This window comes from Sminthopsis crassicaudata, chromosome 3 (assembly GCF_048593235.1).
Source record: "Sminthopsis crassicaudata isolate SCR6 chromosome 3, ASM4859323v1, whole genome shotgun sequence".
Lineage (NCBI taxonomy): Eukaryota > Metazoa > Chordata > Mammalia > Dasyuromorphia > Dasyuridae > Sminthopsis > Sminthopsis crassicaudata.
The window spans coordinates 453,934,404-453,948,482 of NC_133619.1; the positions used below are offsets into that span (position 1 = coordinate 453,934,404).

Sequence of the window (14,079 nt, forward strand, 5' to 3'; positions counted from 1 at the left end):
CCCATGTCCCTCCAACAGTGATCATTGTCTTTTCCTGTCGATTTAGCTAATCTGAGAGTTGTGAAGTGGTACCTCAGAGTTGTCTTAATTTGCCTTTCTCCGATCAATAGTGATTTAGTGCATTTTTTCATGTGACTAGAAATGGCATTAATTTTATTGTCTGAAAATTGTCTGTTCATATCTTTTACTATTTATCAGTTGGGGAATGAAAATTCTTATAAATTTGAGCTAGTTCTCCATATATTTTAGAAATGATGCCTTTATCAGAAACATTGGCTGTACGATTTTCTTTCTACTTTTCTACTTCCCTTCTAATCTTGGCTGCATTGATTTTGTTTGTGCAAAATTTTAAATTTAATGTAATCCAGAGTATTCATTTTGCATTTCATAATGTTCTCTAATTCTTCTTTGGCCATAAATTCAGATCTACATCTACAAGGTAGATTATTCCTTGTATTCCTAATTTGCTTATAGTGTGACCTTTTATGTCTAAATCATGAACCCATTTTGATCTTTGTAGTGGTCTCTCTAAAATGTAATATTCTCTGTTGAGGTTTCCTTGGGGGTCCCTGGGAGCAGCCTTCGTATCAGTTCAGTAATCACCACAAGTGCAGCCAGGGGTTAAAGTCCAAATGCTTTATTATCTTCTTCAAAGTCTTGTCACCTTCACTTGGGGCTCAGCTAGTTTTCTGGGGGTCTTCCGGAGTCAGTTTTAGTGGAGAAGCAAAGGAGGAGAGCCTGCCACCAAGGTGGTGTGAGATGGGATGAATTTGTCTGAGTCCCTTGTGCTCCAGCCCTCAGCCTCCAGCCTTCTGTCCATTTGTCTCTGAATCTCCCTAGCTTGAGACTTCTAGCTTATATGCTCCACACTGAATACAAACCAATCATTATATCACTAGGAAACCATTATTTGCTGTAGGATTAAATCATGCTAAACTAGATTTAACCATTGTCTCCCCAATTCCACTTAGAGAAAAAGCTATCAATCTGTCAATACTTTGTGTCCAGGGGCCTGGTGAGGTTTCCTGTGTTCTGGCCGATAACATCTCCTTGTAGGATTAAATCAGTCATACTGAACTATGCTAAATTAGATAACTATTTTCTCTATCAATTCCACTAACCTTGTAAGAATCCTTTGTTTCAAGTTCAGAGTTCTGGCCCATAACAGATTTTTTTTTTTTTTTCCCTGAGGTAATTGATGTTAAGGACTTACCTAGGGTCACACAGCTAAGTGTTAAGTGTCTGAGACCACATTTGAACTCGGGTCCTCCTGACTTCAGGGCTGGTGCTCTATCCACTGCCCCACCTAGCTGCTCACCATTTTGATCTTATCTTGGAATAGGGTATTAGATGTTGGTCAGTGCCTAGTTTCTGCCATACTATTTTCTAGTTTTCTCCATTCAAAGAGTAAGTTTTTATCCTAGAAGCTGGAGTCTTTGGGTTTATCAAACACTGGATTATTATAATATTGTTACAAGATTTCTCTTTCCAAAGACTCAATACCTTCTTTAGTGGATGATTTTCTAATACACTCTTAGGAGGTAACTATCAAAGGTGAATTAGACCCAGCTAACTTAAGATCCTGTTTTTCTGGTCCTGATTATTTGCTGGAGGACATGGTTATACTCCTGTTTTTTAGTTTCCCGAAGGTAAGAAAGCTATGCCCTGAGTACACTGCAGTGATATCAAGAAGACCTAACACTGCTGCTTATTAACCATGTGACCATAAACAGTCTTGCTGGTTCTCAGTTTTCCTTATCTATAAAATGAAGCAGTTGGATTATATAATTTCCCTAAATATTTGGATCTTAGATGTCTTTACCAATCCATCCACTTACCATCAATAAAAATTGCTCTAGAACCTTCTTAAAATATATTTCCATTTTCAACCTGCATCACAGGCACCATGTTGTAATGGATTTGATTTGAACAGGATTTGAATTCGAAAGACAATAAATAGTTTACAACATGTCTTCACCAGTTAGTTGCTGTGTAACTTTGGCAGGCCATTTAATGTCTATAAACTTCAGTTTCCTTATCTGTGAAACCGTAATTCCTGCCAGTATCTATTGTACTAGGTTGGTTTCTGTTCGAATAGATAAGCGAAAGTACTTTGTAAATTTTAAAGGACTATAATGTTGTTCAGTCTTTTTTTCTATCCTATTTTACTGTGCATGACCACTTTGGGGGTATATCTTTGCAAAGGTACTAGAGTGGCTTATATTTCTTTCTCCAGTTCATTTTACATATGAGGAAGCTAAAGCAGACAGAGGTCCAGAGTCATCCAGCTATCCAGAGGCTCAGGAAAAGGAATCTGCCACACTGCAGATCCAGCACTCTTATCCACTGGGTCACTCATGTTCCTTAAAGAACTATATAAGTATATGCAGATAAATGAGAATTTATTTGTAATTTGCTTAGCATAATATGGGCCACGTAGTAAGGGCTCAATAAATGGGTATTCCAAATACCAAAATGGATTTGTGATCTCAGTAATGTGGATGTTCTATTTAATAGTGCAGAATAGATTTCAATTGTTTGTATATGCTTATAAATTCAATTCAGAGTCTTCACCAAAGATGTAAGAGAATTTTCTCAATTTTTCTTTATATCATGAGTATACTATTAGAATGGGGCAGTTTGACCCTGGGCTACTAATACTCCCATTTGCTTATATTAAATAGGTAGAGGTGTGTGTGTATTGGGGGTGTTTTATGGATTGTGTATATGTAACTTTTTTTCATACTCTAAACCAAAGATATCCTTCAATCTCTTAGTTTTCCTGTGTGGATGATTAGGTAAATCTCAGTGCAGGATCTTGTCTTGCCTTCATCTTTAGCTAATTTTATAATGGTAAAGTTAACAGTCTATTTCGTAAGGTTACTTGGATGGAGAAGCTTGCCATTTCCTACTAATATTACAGATACCCTTGACAAATGTATAAGTTCTGATTTTTAAAAATTATGTAGTAGGAAAAGTGGGTACAGTCAGTTTTGCTCTCTCATTTGCACTTTTAAAAAATCAGTCAATCATTTAACCAACATGCAGCTTCATGTACCAGACTAGAGTTAACTTTTTAAAAATTTAATTGTTTTTATTAATAATTTCAGCATTTAAGTAGTTCTTTAGGGTTTATGAAGGACTTTAAACATTTTCATAATTCTTATAATGACCATTTTATTTACTTTATTTTTTAAATTTATGGAATAAAGCAAATATTTCCACAACATAGAACAGTCTAGAATTACAAAAAAAAAGAAAAAGCACAAAAATAGCACCTGCCCTTAAGTATGTTTAACTATGACTTGTTTCTTCATTGCTTTCACAATTCTATTGCTTCTAATACATTTCTTTATAAGCTCATTTAGACTAATTCAGTTGCTTTTCCTTTTTTTCTTATCTCTGGTGCCATTTTTCTAAATACATTCAAGAAGATTTTGATGTGGATATCTCAACTCTGGTGACTCCACCCTTGTTGGTTAAAGGTTCATTATAAAACTGAAGATTATTTACATTTTTTTCTTTGCAGTCCTTTCATTTTTATGATTAGTTACTTGCAGGATATAAATGTCTCACTTCCTGTAAAGAAAAGAAGACTAATTGGTGGTGACATACCTGTTGCCTCTGCTAGATATGCCTGAATTACTATAGTTCTTGTTTTTAGTAATAGCAATGGTAATGATGATGATGATGATGACAATTGAACTCCATAGATTTCTTCACTTCTGTTTAAAATGGTATCTGCATTTATTTTTTTTTAACCAAAGCTTCTTATTTGGAATCATGTTTTGCCCTAGAATTTGGTAATTTTTTCTATATTTATTAATATCCTTCATAATTTGATAATCTTTGATTTTGTCCCCTTTTCACTTTTCCAGATTTAAGAATTCTTTTTTTTTTCTATTCAGATTTAAGAGTTCTAATCTTAATATTTTGTCTTCATATGGAAATCTGAGTCAGATTTCTTAAGCTTTAGAATTATCTTCATTTAGTTCCCTTGTGATAGTTAAAGTGATAAACACTATTAGAGATGAGTTGTACTATGATTTTATATAAGGGCAAGGTTATATTTCTTGCTTTAATCAGTCAGATATTTAAGGAATACCTACAGTATGCAAGTCTCTGTACAATGCCCTGTGTTTCTGGCAATCAAAGAAGAATGAGCCAGGCAGTATTCTAGGCGCTAGGGGAACAAAGGCATGAATTGAACAGTCCTTGTTGTCAAGGATCAACTTCTGTTTCTTCTACATACTGGTTGTCTGGCTCTTAGCAAGTCACTGAACTTCTCAGTAACTACCTTGTCCAAAAAAAAAAAAAAAGAGAGAGAGAGAGAAAATGATAGCCTTTGTAGATAGCCTTCCAATGTCATAGTTCTTAGATTTTAATTTTTTTAAGACTTAAAAATCAATCATTCTATGATTTTGTTACATTATATGTAAATGTATATGTATGTGGGTGCATGTATTATATGTATAGATGTACATTATACACATAGATTATAAACCATGTATCAATACAGTATTTGTATATATGTATACAGACATATATAATTTTCTCCTAAATAATCGCAAACTGCATTTGAGCTTAGATTTCTCACTTGTAATACTTTGAGAAGTCTCTATTTTTGTTATTTTCTTTCTAGTTTCAAAGTTAATTCCTATTTAAAAATTTTTTTTCTTTTTTTTCTGAGCACAATTAAGCATGAGTTCTTAACCTGGGGTCCATGAACTTTATTTTGAAAAACATTTTGATAATTGTATTTCCTTAAAGGCAGAAATGTATATAAAAGAGCTGACATTGTATTTAAGGGAGGAAATATATACATGTACTCATAGACAAAACATTTACAAAGTAAATATAAAGTAGTGTTCCATGGGAGGAGGGATCTAACAGGAAAGATTCAGTGTAGTTAATAATGTTTGAGCTAAGTTTTTAAGGAATTTCTAAAAGGCAGGGATGAGAATAATGTGCATTTTAGGCTTGGGGAACAGCCTGTGTAAAAGCATTGAAATTGGAACTGGAAATCCACAAAGAAGATTAACATAAGTATAGTTCTTTGTTAAAATACCAAATAAATTTATTTGCAAATCAAATTATTCATGATAACATTTTATGTCTGGAAAGAGTACTAACAATAGTAAGCTTTGCATATCTTTTTATTTTCCTGAAATTTTTCATTTTCAATTTTCTTTCATTAAGTTGTCATTTCTACCCGTCTTTTCCCCATCTCTAAAACAAAAGTAAAATGAGCTAGCTAGTAGCTCAATTTCCTAAAATTTGACATCTCTAATCAGAACTGTGAGGAGATATTCTTTTGGCTATTTCTACAGGTGAGTCAATTAAAATAGTTGTTTAAAAACTTTAAAAGGTTCATATTTTTAAATGTCCTGCAACTATAAAAAAAATTGCAAAAAGTATGATATTCATTATTGTTGTTATTATTATTATCATATAAATTCAAGAGGTTTTTTAAAAAGCTACTCATTTGTGACTCAGAAAAGACCAGACTTGTCATCTGGGAGTCGTAAGCAGAAACATCTTGTGTCCATATTAAGCATCTCCAATCCCTGCAAATGAACAAAATATCAAGTAAACACTTCAGAGACCTCATGGCTATTAACAAAGCAGCATCACATTTGCCAAATATATGGCCAATAAATGTTAAATTTAAAAATCATCATAGAAAAAAAAACTATTTATACCTCATACTTCTCAGTCCTAAGCCAGTTTTACTTTATTTTTAAAAATTCTACTGAACTTCATGTAAATTTAGAAAGCCTGGAAATACTGAGATAGGGATTTAGGAGAGATGATTTTTTTTTTTAAGCTTTCATATATACATATATATATATATATATATATATATACATATATATATATATATATATATACACATATGTATATTTTCCTTCCAAAATAACATACAAAAAGAAAAGACAATTTTAATAATGACAATAAAGAAGTTCTAAGATAGGAATTGCTTTACATAAAATTTAGGAAACATAAATTATAATTTTGTCCACTTAAGCTAGCTTGCCAAGAAGAGGTGAGAAGATTTTTATGTGCAGAATGTCACTAAGTTATTAAAAAGTTCAACTGTTTTCTTTTTACAGATTTGGAGGCATTCCTACACAGCTTCATATGACATTTATGATTTAAGTAAGAGGTCAGTAACATACATGTAAAATCCAGTATGGGTTAATACTGGTTTGGGGAGAGGAAGAGAAGAGATTACAGTGAATCATAAATATTGTTCATTCTCTGTTTCATTTTTCTTCCAGAGAATTGATTCAAGTTGAGAAAATTCCTCATACTACACAACAGATCTCCTGGTCACCAGTTGGTCACAAACTGGTTAGTAAATGCAGATGTTCTTTCATTGGCTAATGCTCAGTAGTTTGGGATTACTTTTGACTTTTCCTGTCATTCTTCCTCAATATCTGCTTTCTATTTCCACTGCTACCATCTTAATACAAAGTACCCAGCTGGATTACTGTGATTTGCTTCTTTTTTCTTCCTTTTCCATTGCATTCTCCATCTTGCTACCAACCTAATCTTCTGGATCCTTAGGTCTGTTCATGAAATTTCCTTTGCTCAATTTGTGATTCTTTGCTGTAAAAAGTTAAAATTCCTTTGAATAGAATTCAGAATCTCTCCTATTTGGCACCGTATCTAACCTTATCTCATATTACTCCTTTCTATTTAATCTATATACCATTTAGATTAGACTATTTGCCCAACTCCAAACATACTTGATGCATAGAAAGTGCTTTTTTCTTTACCTTTATCCATATGCCTACCTTTCCTTTTTGTTTAAATTTCTGTCTGACCAAAGGTCTAATCAAAAGCTACTTCCCTTATGAGGTATTCAATGAAGCAGGGAGATGATATAGTAGTAGATAAAGTACCAGGTCTGGAGTCAGAAAGACCTGAGTTCAAATTTGAATTAAGGGAAGTATTTGCATAATCCTGGGAAAATCCTTTAAGCTCTGTGTGCCTCAGTTTTCTCTTGTATAAAATATGTATAGTTGTAAAGTTGGAGTGATAATAGCACCTACTTCCCAGGTTTGTTATGAGGATCAAATGAGATAATTGTAAGCATTTAATGCCTGACACATAGTGCTTTATAAATGTCAGCTGTCGGCTTCATCATCATCATCATCATCATCAACTTACTTTTATTTTCCCAATTGCTATTTGCCTCATAAACCTTATATAGCACTTTAGAGTCATCACTGCTCTTATCATGTCATATGTCATAGTTACTTGTTTACATTAGGGAAGGGATTAATTCTTATATGGTTTTAACTCCTTTGGATAGCCCTGGTTTCTCCTCCTCCTTGCTTTTCAACTTCTTTCTTATTTTATTCCATTAGGTTATAAACTTTTTGAGGGCAAGGATTATCTATTTCTTGTTTCCCCAGTGCTTAGTACACTGCTTAGCACATAGTAGGCATTGGATATTAATTGAATTATCTAAACTTGGTATGTATTTTAGCATCTAGCAGGGTATTTTGCACAGGAACATAGAATAAATATTTGTTGAATGAATTGAATGTTCGGTTGTGATTGTTTTAGAGAGGGATAATGTTCTACTCTTTGATCTTTTAATCAAGTTCTCCCTCATAGGATTACATTTTTAGATCTGGAAGATACCCAGCATCACATAATTGGGTCTCATTATGTGATTTCCCCAAAATCAAATAGGAATTGTCAGATAGCAACTGAACTTCCGTCGTTTGTCTTCATTGCTTGTGGTATTCTATCATTATAGAAGCAGAAAGGGCTATCCAATACGGTCAATCAATACTGAATTTAGGATACATTTATAAAAAAATGAAAAAATCCTCTTTTATCTTGCTAATCCATGGGTCAGGTAGATTGCTGGCTTAAGTTTAAGTTTTCCTTATATTTGTATTAGGATTTATTTCCCCTTATGTTTTGAAGATACAACTTGCAATTTAAATAAATTGAGCTAAAATATGTTCTAATGCATTCTTCTTCTTTTTTTAAAATAGGCATATGTTTGGAATAATGACATTTACATAAAAAATGAACCACATTTGCCAAGTTTGAGGATCACCAATAATGGAAAAGAAAGTGTGATATTTAATGGAATAACTGACTGGATTTATGAAGGTAGATTTTATAAACTTTATAAAACCAGAAAATATTAATGTTTAGTTAAAAGAGATAGATCTTTTTAAATGATTTTGAAAGTAAATATGTAAGACATTAGCCATCATAGCCTATTTTAATAAACAAAATGTGTTAATTTATAAGCTAAAGAAATACTTGTCATAAATTATTAGATCACAGTGGTTTTGCAATAAACTTTTAGGTCTGTGACCTTGCTATAGATTTAGGTTTAGGTAATGGTAATTTCTCAAGCCTTTTGAGACAAATAAATGAACAAATTCAAGTCAAATGTTTTCCAGTGAGATCTGTCTTAGTAACAGTAGTTGATAAGGAAAGAAAAACAATGTCACAACATTCCAGACAAAGACAGAGTAAGACCTAGGGGTGGGGGTATTAGGGAAAGAAAGCCAGTTTTCCAGAGAATTTGTGTCCATTTGCTCTTAGAAAAACCATGGTTTCTTGCTTTTTAAAAGTGGGGAAAATTATTAGAAATGACATTTGTTAAAATGTAGAGGTCATTAGTATCAACAGCTTTTGGAAGTGTTGTTTAGGTGTTTCACGCACAGTGAATATGCTGATCAAATGTTTAGTAGTAGACTCTTTTGTAGTTGCCATCCTAAAAAAAGATTTTCAGAAATTTCCCAGATTCTCTGAGGGTTCTGATTTAAGAGATCCAACCTGATTAGTATTAATTATTGACAAATGAATCATTTTCATAAAGAACACAAGTCTACTTTTCAACTGCTTTTAAATCTAGTGTTTTCGTAAAGCCAGAGAAATATTGAAACAAAGAAATTTGTTCCTCTTGAAGAGGTAGTTTGGAAAGGACTTTATAGAGATAATTTAATGGAGAACTGAGCTAACTGAAGTCTGCTTTCTAAGATTCTTGATTGTATTCCCCAGGTCATCTCATTGTGGTAAATAGTCTTAAATTACTTTTTTTTTTTCCTAGATGAGAGATTTAAACTCTGTCTCTATGTAATCTAAAAAGCACTCACTTTGCAAATGCACATTTTAATGATCTTGAGTATATTTTCTAATGAAGTAGTAACTGCATGCTATATGATAGAATTGCTGGAGATGATGAACATCTCCGGTCCACCTTGTCATTTTGGCTATCCTCCTGGACAGACTTTGCACAGAATTATTGCAGAGACCTTTGTTTTCACTGACATGAAAACCAGAATGAACAAATTATGGAGCTTTCAGAGGCTTTGTGGATATAGAAATGAGGAAGAAGGGGAGAAAGTTAAAAAAAAAAAAAGAAAAAGACCATTTTAGGGACTTCACCTGAAAAGGTCCATCCTCAAAATTTCCCACACTTTTGTTACATTTCTAGAAACCTCTCAATTAGAGATTCATTTGATTTTTAAAAGCATCCTCTTTTGTTAAATACTAGAGGAAATATTGGTTGTGAATTCAGAGCTTGCGATATTGTAGACAAATTACTGAATTTTTCAGGTGAGATTTCTCACTTATAAAATAATGGAGTTCAATTATATAGTCAAAGGTTCTTCTAGTCCTGGAAATTATGATACATGAAAAGGAATTTTGATTTGGGATGGATAAAAAAATGTTAAGTAGATTTGGAAATTTTCCTTGGAATTCCTTATCTCTGTTTTCTCTTTTTTTTCTCCTTCTAATCTTGTCCTTTTTAAGTCAATTCAATTCAGTTGAACTTTTAAATTATCTTTTATATGCTGAGAATCTGCTAGGCAGCTGGGATTCCAAAGAAAAGATCTACTCTCTTAGGACTTGGATATTCTTTCTCCTCTTCTCCCTTCACATCCTCCTCTCCCTCTTCTTTCTTGAACTCCACTTTCTTTTTTTCCTCATTCTTTTCCTTCCTCTCTTCATCTTCCCCGATTCCTTCTGCATTACATAGTTCCTTTTTCTGAGACACAGAACTCAGACTATATGCCTAAGAGTTAGCCATTTGTGAATTGGCTTGGGAATCTAATCATTTATAATGGAAAATGCAGTCTAAATTGTGAAACCATAGTAACAAACACATCCCATTGGAAAGGGTACCATATAAAAAGTGAATTTGGGAACTTTTTTTTTTACATTAAGTTGAATTAGAATAGACTTTGATTTATACTGATAGCTCACATTTATTTAAAACTTTAAAATTGATAAAGTAAACATTTTACAGTCACTTTATGAGGAAGGTACATTGAAAGTATTCTTCCATTTTACAGATGAGGAAAAGCAAGAAGTATTGCCCTTCTTAACAAGTAACCATGCTGGCAGTTATTTAAGCCTAAATCTGTTACCTTTAGGTTTAACAAGCTTTCTACTCTACCATGCTGCTGATTGTATTTATTCCTGAGCTTTGACAGCCCTTTTTTGGGGGCGGGGAGACATTGGTGTTAAGGACTTGCCCAGACTTATATAGCTAAAAAGTGTCTTCAGGCCATTTTTATTCCTGAGACTTGACAGTCTTAACAATATCAGATAAGATTTTCTTTCCATCTACATGAACATTTCATTCCAAATTAGTACTGAAAGCTTTGTCATTGAGGAAGATGAATAAAGCCTTTATGAATCTAGGAATGTTCATATTAAAGATGGAGAAAGAGGGCTCTAGAGAAGATCCCTTGAATGGTAGTGTAAATTTTTCCCATCAATATCTCTTCCTCCCCTTTACCTGTGACCCCTCACCCTTGATTTAAGTATGTTTCATTCCTTTCCTTCTTTTTCCCCTTCCTCAAATTCAAACTGATTCAATGAGCTGACCTTAATTTACCATTGTCCTGATTATTTGAATAAAATCACACTAATATGTGAATGATACTTTAAGGTAAAGATTCTTAAACTGAGGTACAGCATTTTGATTTCTTATTATTTTGATAACTATTTAAATATTGCTTTGCTTTTTAATCCTCTCTACATTTAGTTATATTGATGTTAACTTGTACATGAAAGAGGCCATTAGGAGGTACAGTGGATAGAATGCTAGGCCTGGAGTTGGGAAAACTCATAATCCTCAAACTCTTCCTACCATAGCAGGGTTGGACATAATTAATTGAACAACAAACTTAAAAAGCAACAACAACAACATTATTTTCAGAAGACCATAGAATTCATCATACTGCAAAACGGCTTATAGTACAGAAAGTTAAGAACTCATTCTCTAAGGATTGTTTAATTTCCCAAATTTCCAAAGAATTTGTTAATATCAACAAAAACTTTTAGCAGCTAAGTTGGTCAGTGGATAGAACACTGAATTTGGAATCAGGAAGACAGTGGAGTTGCAAGACATGTGACTCTAGCCAATTAACATAATCTTTGTCTACCTCAGTTTCCTCATCTGTAAAATGGGAATAATACTACCCACTCAGGGTTGTTGTGGGGATCAAATGAGATAATTTGTTAAAATGCCAGGTATTATTATTATATATGGGGGAGATTATTTGGGGTTTGGTGCTTTGTGATGTCATACATTTGAGAATCATTTCTCTTTTCTTGTCAGGAATAGGCACTGTTTATGCTTATTGAACATCTTCTACTTGTTCTCTTTTCCCTTTGCTGCTGTTTCAGCATCCTGTGAATCATAATTTGGGGAATCCTGGTGGGAGGGGAAGGACAAAGATGTGTTGATAAGCGAGGATATGTTGACCCACTGAATGTTTGAAAAGTAGAAGACCCAGGAGAAAATTCTGTATTTGTTTTAATTAGTTTTTAGTAAGATTTTAAATATTAAAATGTAGTGAATTCTAAAATATAGAAATTGAGGGTGGGTTATTTACTTTGCAATAGTAACAGAACACGTAACAGTGGAATAAAGTGGCTTTATTCTATTTAGAAGTCCAAATTTAGAAAATATAACTTACATTTATTTATGTGTATTGCTCTGGTTTTGGAAGCCCAGAAAATGTAAAGTAGTTCATGTAGTTGAACTCTGCTATAATTACTTAAGCTAATGAGAACAATATTTGGGATGCCAAAGCCAATTTATCAGATATTTCTTGTAACTGAAGAATTTATATCTTTTTTTTTCCCTCAGAGGAAGTCTTTAGTGATTATTCTGCTCTGTGGTGGTCTCCAGACGGCACTTTTCTAGCATATGCCCAATTTAATGATACAGAAGTTCCTATCATGGAATATTCTTTCTATTATGATGAATCATTTCAGTACCCGAAGACTATTCATCTTCCATATCCAAAGGTCTGTGTTCTATTCCATATAGTATTTTGGAAATTTGATTAAAAGAGAATGGTTTCCTTTAATCCAATCGTGCTAATGAAAATATTGTCAGTCTCTCTTCAACAGCTTGCTGTGATTACTCTTGCTGAAGTCAACAGCATCTGGCAATTTTAAAGTATTTTTATTATCCCAGGAAAGAGTGTGATTTAAGGTTTTGTAATTTCTCCAAAAACTTTGAGGAATGACAAGCAGAAAAAGATTGGGAAAATGTTTTTGAAAGAGAGATAGGAGAAAATGGAAATGTTTGAATGAGATATCTCTAAAAGCAAAAGGGGCATAAGTAATGAAATCAGATGGCCTCAAATGAAAGAAATAATCAAAATTGAACAATGGGAGTGATGTATGCTACTTTGAAAATTGAATTTATTCTTGGCTTGGAACATTTGTCTTTGAAAGGAGCTTAGTGTGTCAAAAATGTTGACATAAAAATATTCCTACCAGATCTTTTAGGAAGTTTTTTGTTTGTTCACTTTTAAGAATTAGTTGTGGGGCAGCTAAGTGACCCAGAGGATAAACTATTATGGAGAGGATCAAATGAGATAATGTATGTAAAGTTATTTATAAGGCATAGCCTAGTAAAGTCAACAAACATTTTTTAAACTACATTTTAGTTTTTGTGTTTTTTTAAATTAAATTTTCTTTTTTTTTTCTTTTCCTTCCTCCCATTTCCCATCTCCAAGAGGACAAGCAATTGATACAGTTTATATTGGAACAATCATATTAAACATATTTCCATATTAGTTATGTCAACAAACATTTATTAAGCATTTACTACAGATCAGATGCTGTTAATACAATTCAATTCAATAAATATTTATCAAGTATCCACTATGTACCCACTTTATATTCTAAAGGGGGAAAACACATTAAGTGGGGGAACATCACAAAGAAAGTCCAGGAAAAATAAGAATGCAGCCTGGAGAAGAAAGAAGACTTAGCTAACCTGGGTGTATTTAAAGCAGAGACTCCAGGGAGTTTGCTGCCACAGAGGAAGATTTCAATGTGACTGAGAAAGTCTAGGAGAGTCAGAAGTGTAACTTAAAATTACATGTACCTAACAAAATAATATTTTAAAGATCTGTTTTTAAAAATTGGCCCTAAGCTCTTGCCTTGGTTACAAAACCCTATTTACATGTTATTTAATAAGTAAATATAAGTCATTTTGAGAAGTGAGAGAGGGCAATAAGTACTGGGAAAGGAATGAGGAAGAACTTAATTTTAGGAACAACAGAACCCAGACTTTCAGGAAGGAATTCTAAGAGTCAGAGGTGAGAGAGGAGTGAATGCATTGCTAGAAAAGGAGATGACAGCCTGAGCAAAGACACAAAAGACAAGAAATGGAAGGTCAAAGTTTATCCAGAGTTATTTTTTCTTTCTTATAATTTATTTTAGAATCCTACCATGATAAATAAGGTCTTCTTTTATTTTTGGGGGGATATTTATCTTGTGTTTTCCTTTTTTTTAAAATTAAAGCTTTTTATTTTAAAAAACATATGCATAGTTTTTCATCATTCACCATTGCAAAACCAGGTATTCTAAATTTTTTTTGCTTTCCTTCCGTCCCTCCCCTGGACTGCAAGTAATCCATTGAATGTTAAACATGTACAGTTCTATATATATTTCCAATTATCATGCTGCACAGGAAAAATCAGATCAAAAAAAGGAAAAAAAAAAAAAAAGAGAGCGATACAAGCAAACAACAACAAAAAAAGAAGATAAATATGTTGGGAC

The 14,079-nt window shown here is 32.9% G+C and overlaps 1 protein-coding gene across 2 annotated transcripts in view; it reads left to right on the plus strand.

Moving 5' to 3' along the window:
- DPP4 (dipeptidyl peptidase 4) overlaps nt 1-14,079 on the plus strand; it is a 97,592-nt gene that overhangs the window by 30,212 nt on the left and 53,301 nt on the right. For both annotated transcript variants that reach the window (XM_074303282.1, XM_074303283.1), the window contains 4 exons: nt 6,114-6,166; nt 6,282-6,354; nt 8,019-8,139; nt 12,149-12,309. In XM_074303282.1, coding sequence (XP_074159383.1) covers nt 6,114-6,166; nt 6,282-6,354; nt 8,019-8,139; nt 12,149-12,309 — 408 coding nt within the window. The remainder of the gene's footprint in view (nt 1-6,113; nt 6,167-6,281; nt 6,355-8,018; nt 8,140-12,148; nt 12,310-14,079) is intronic.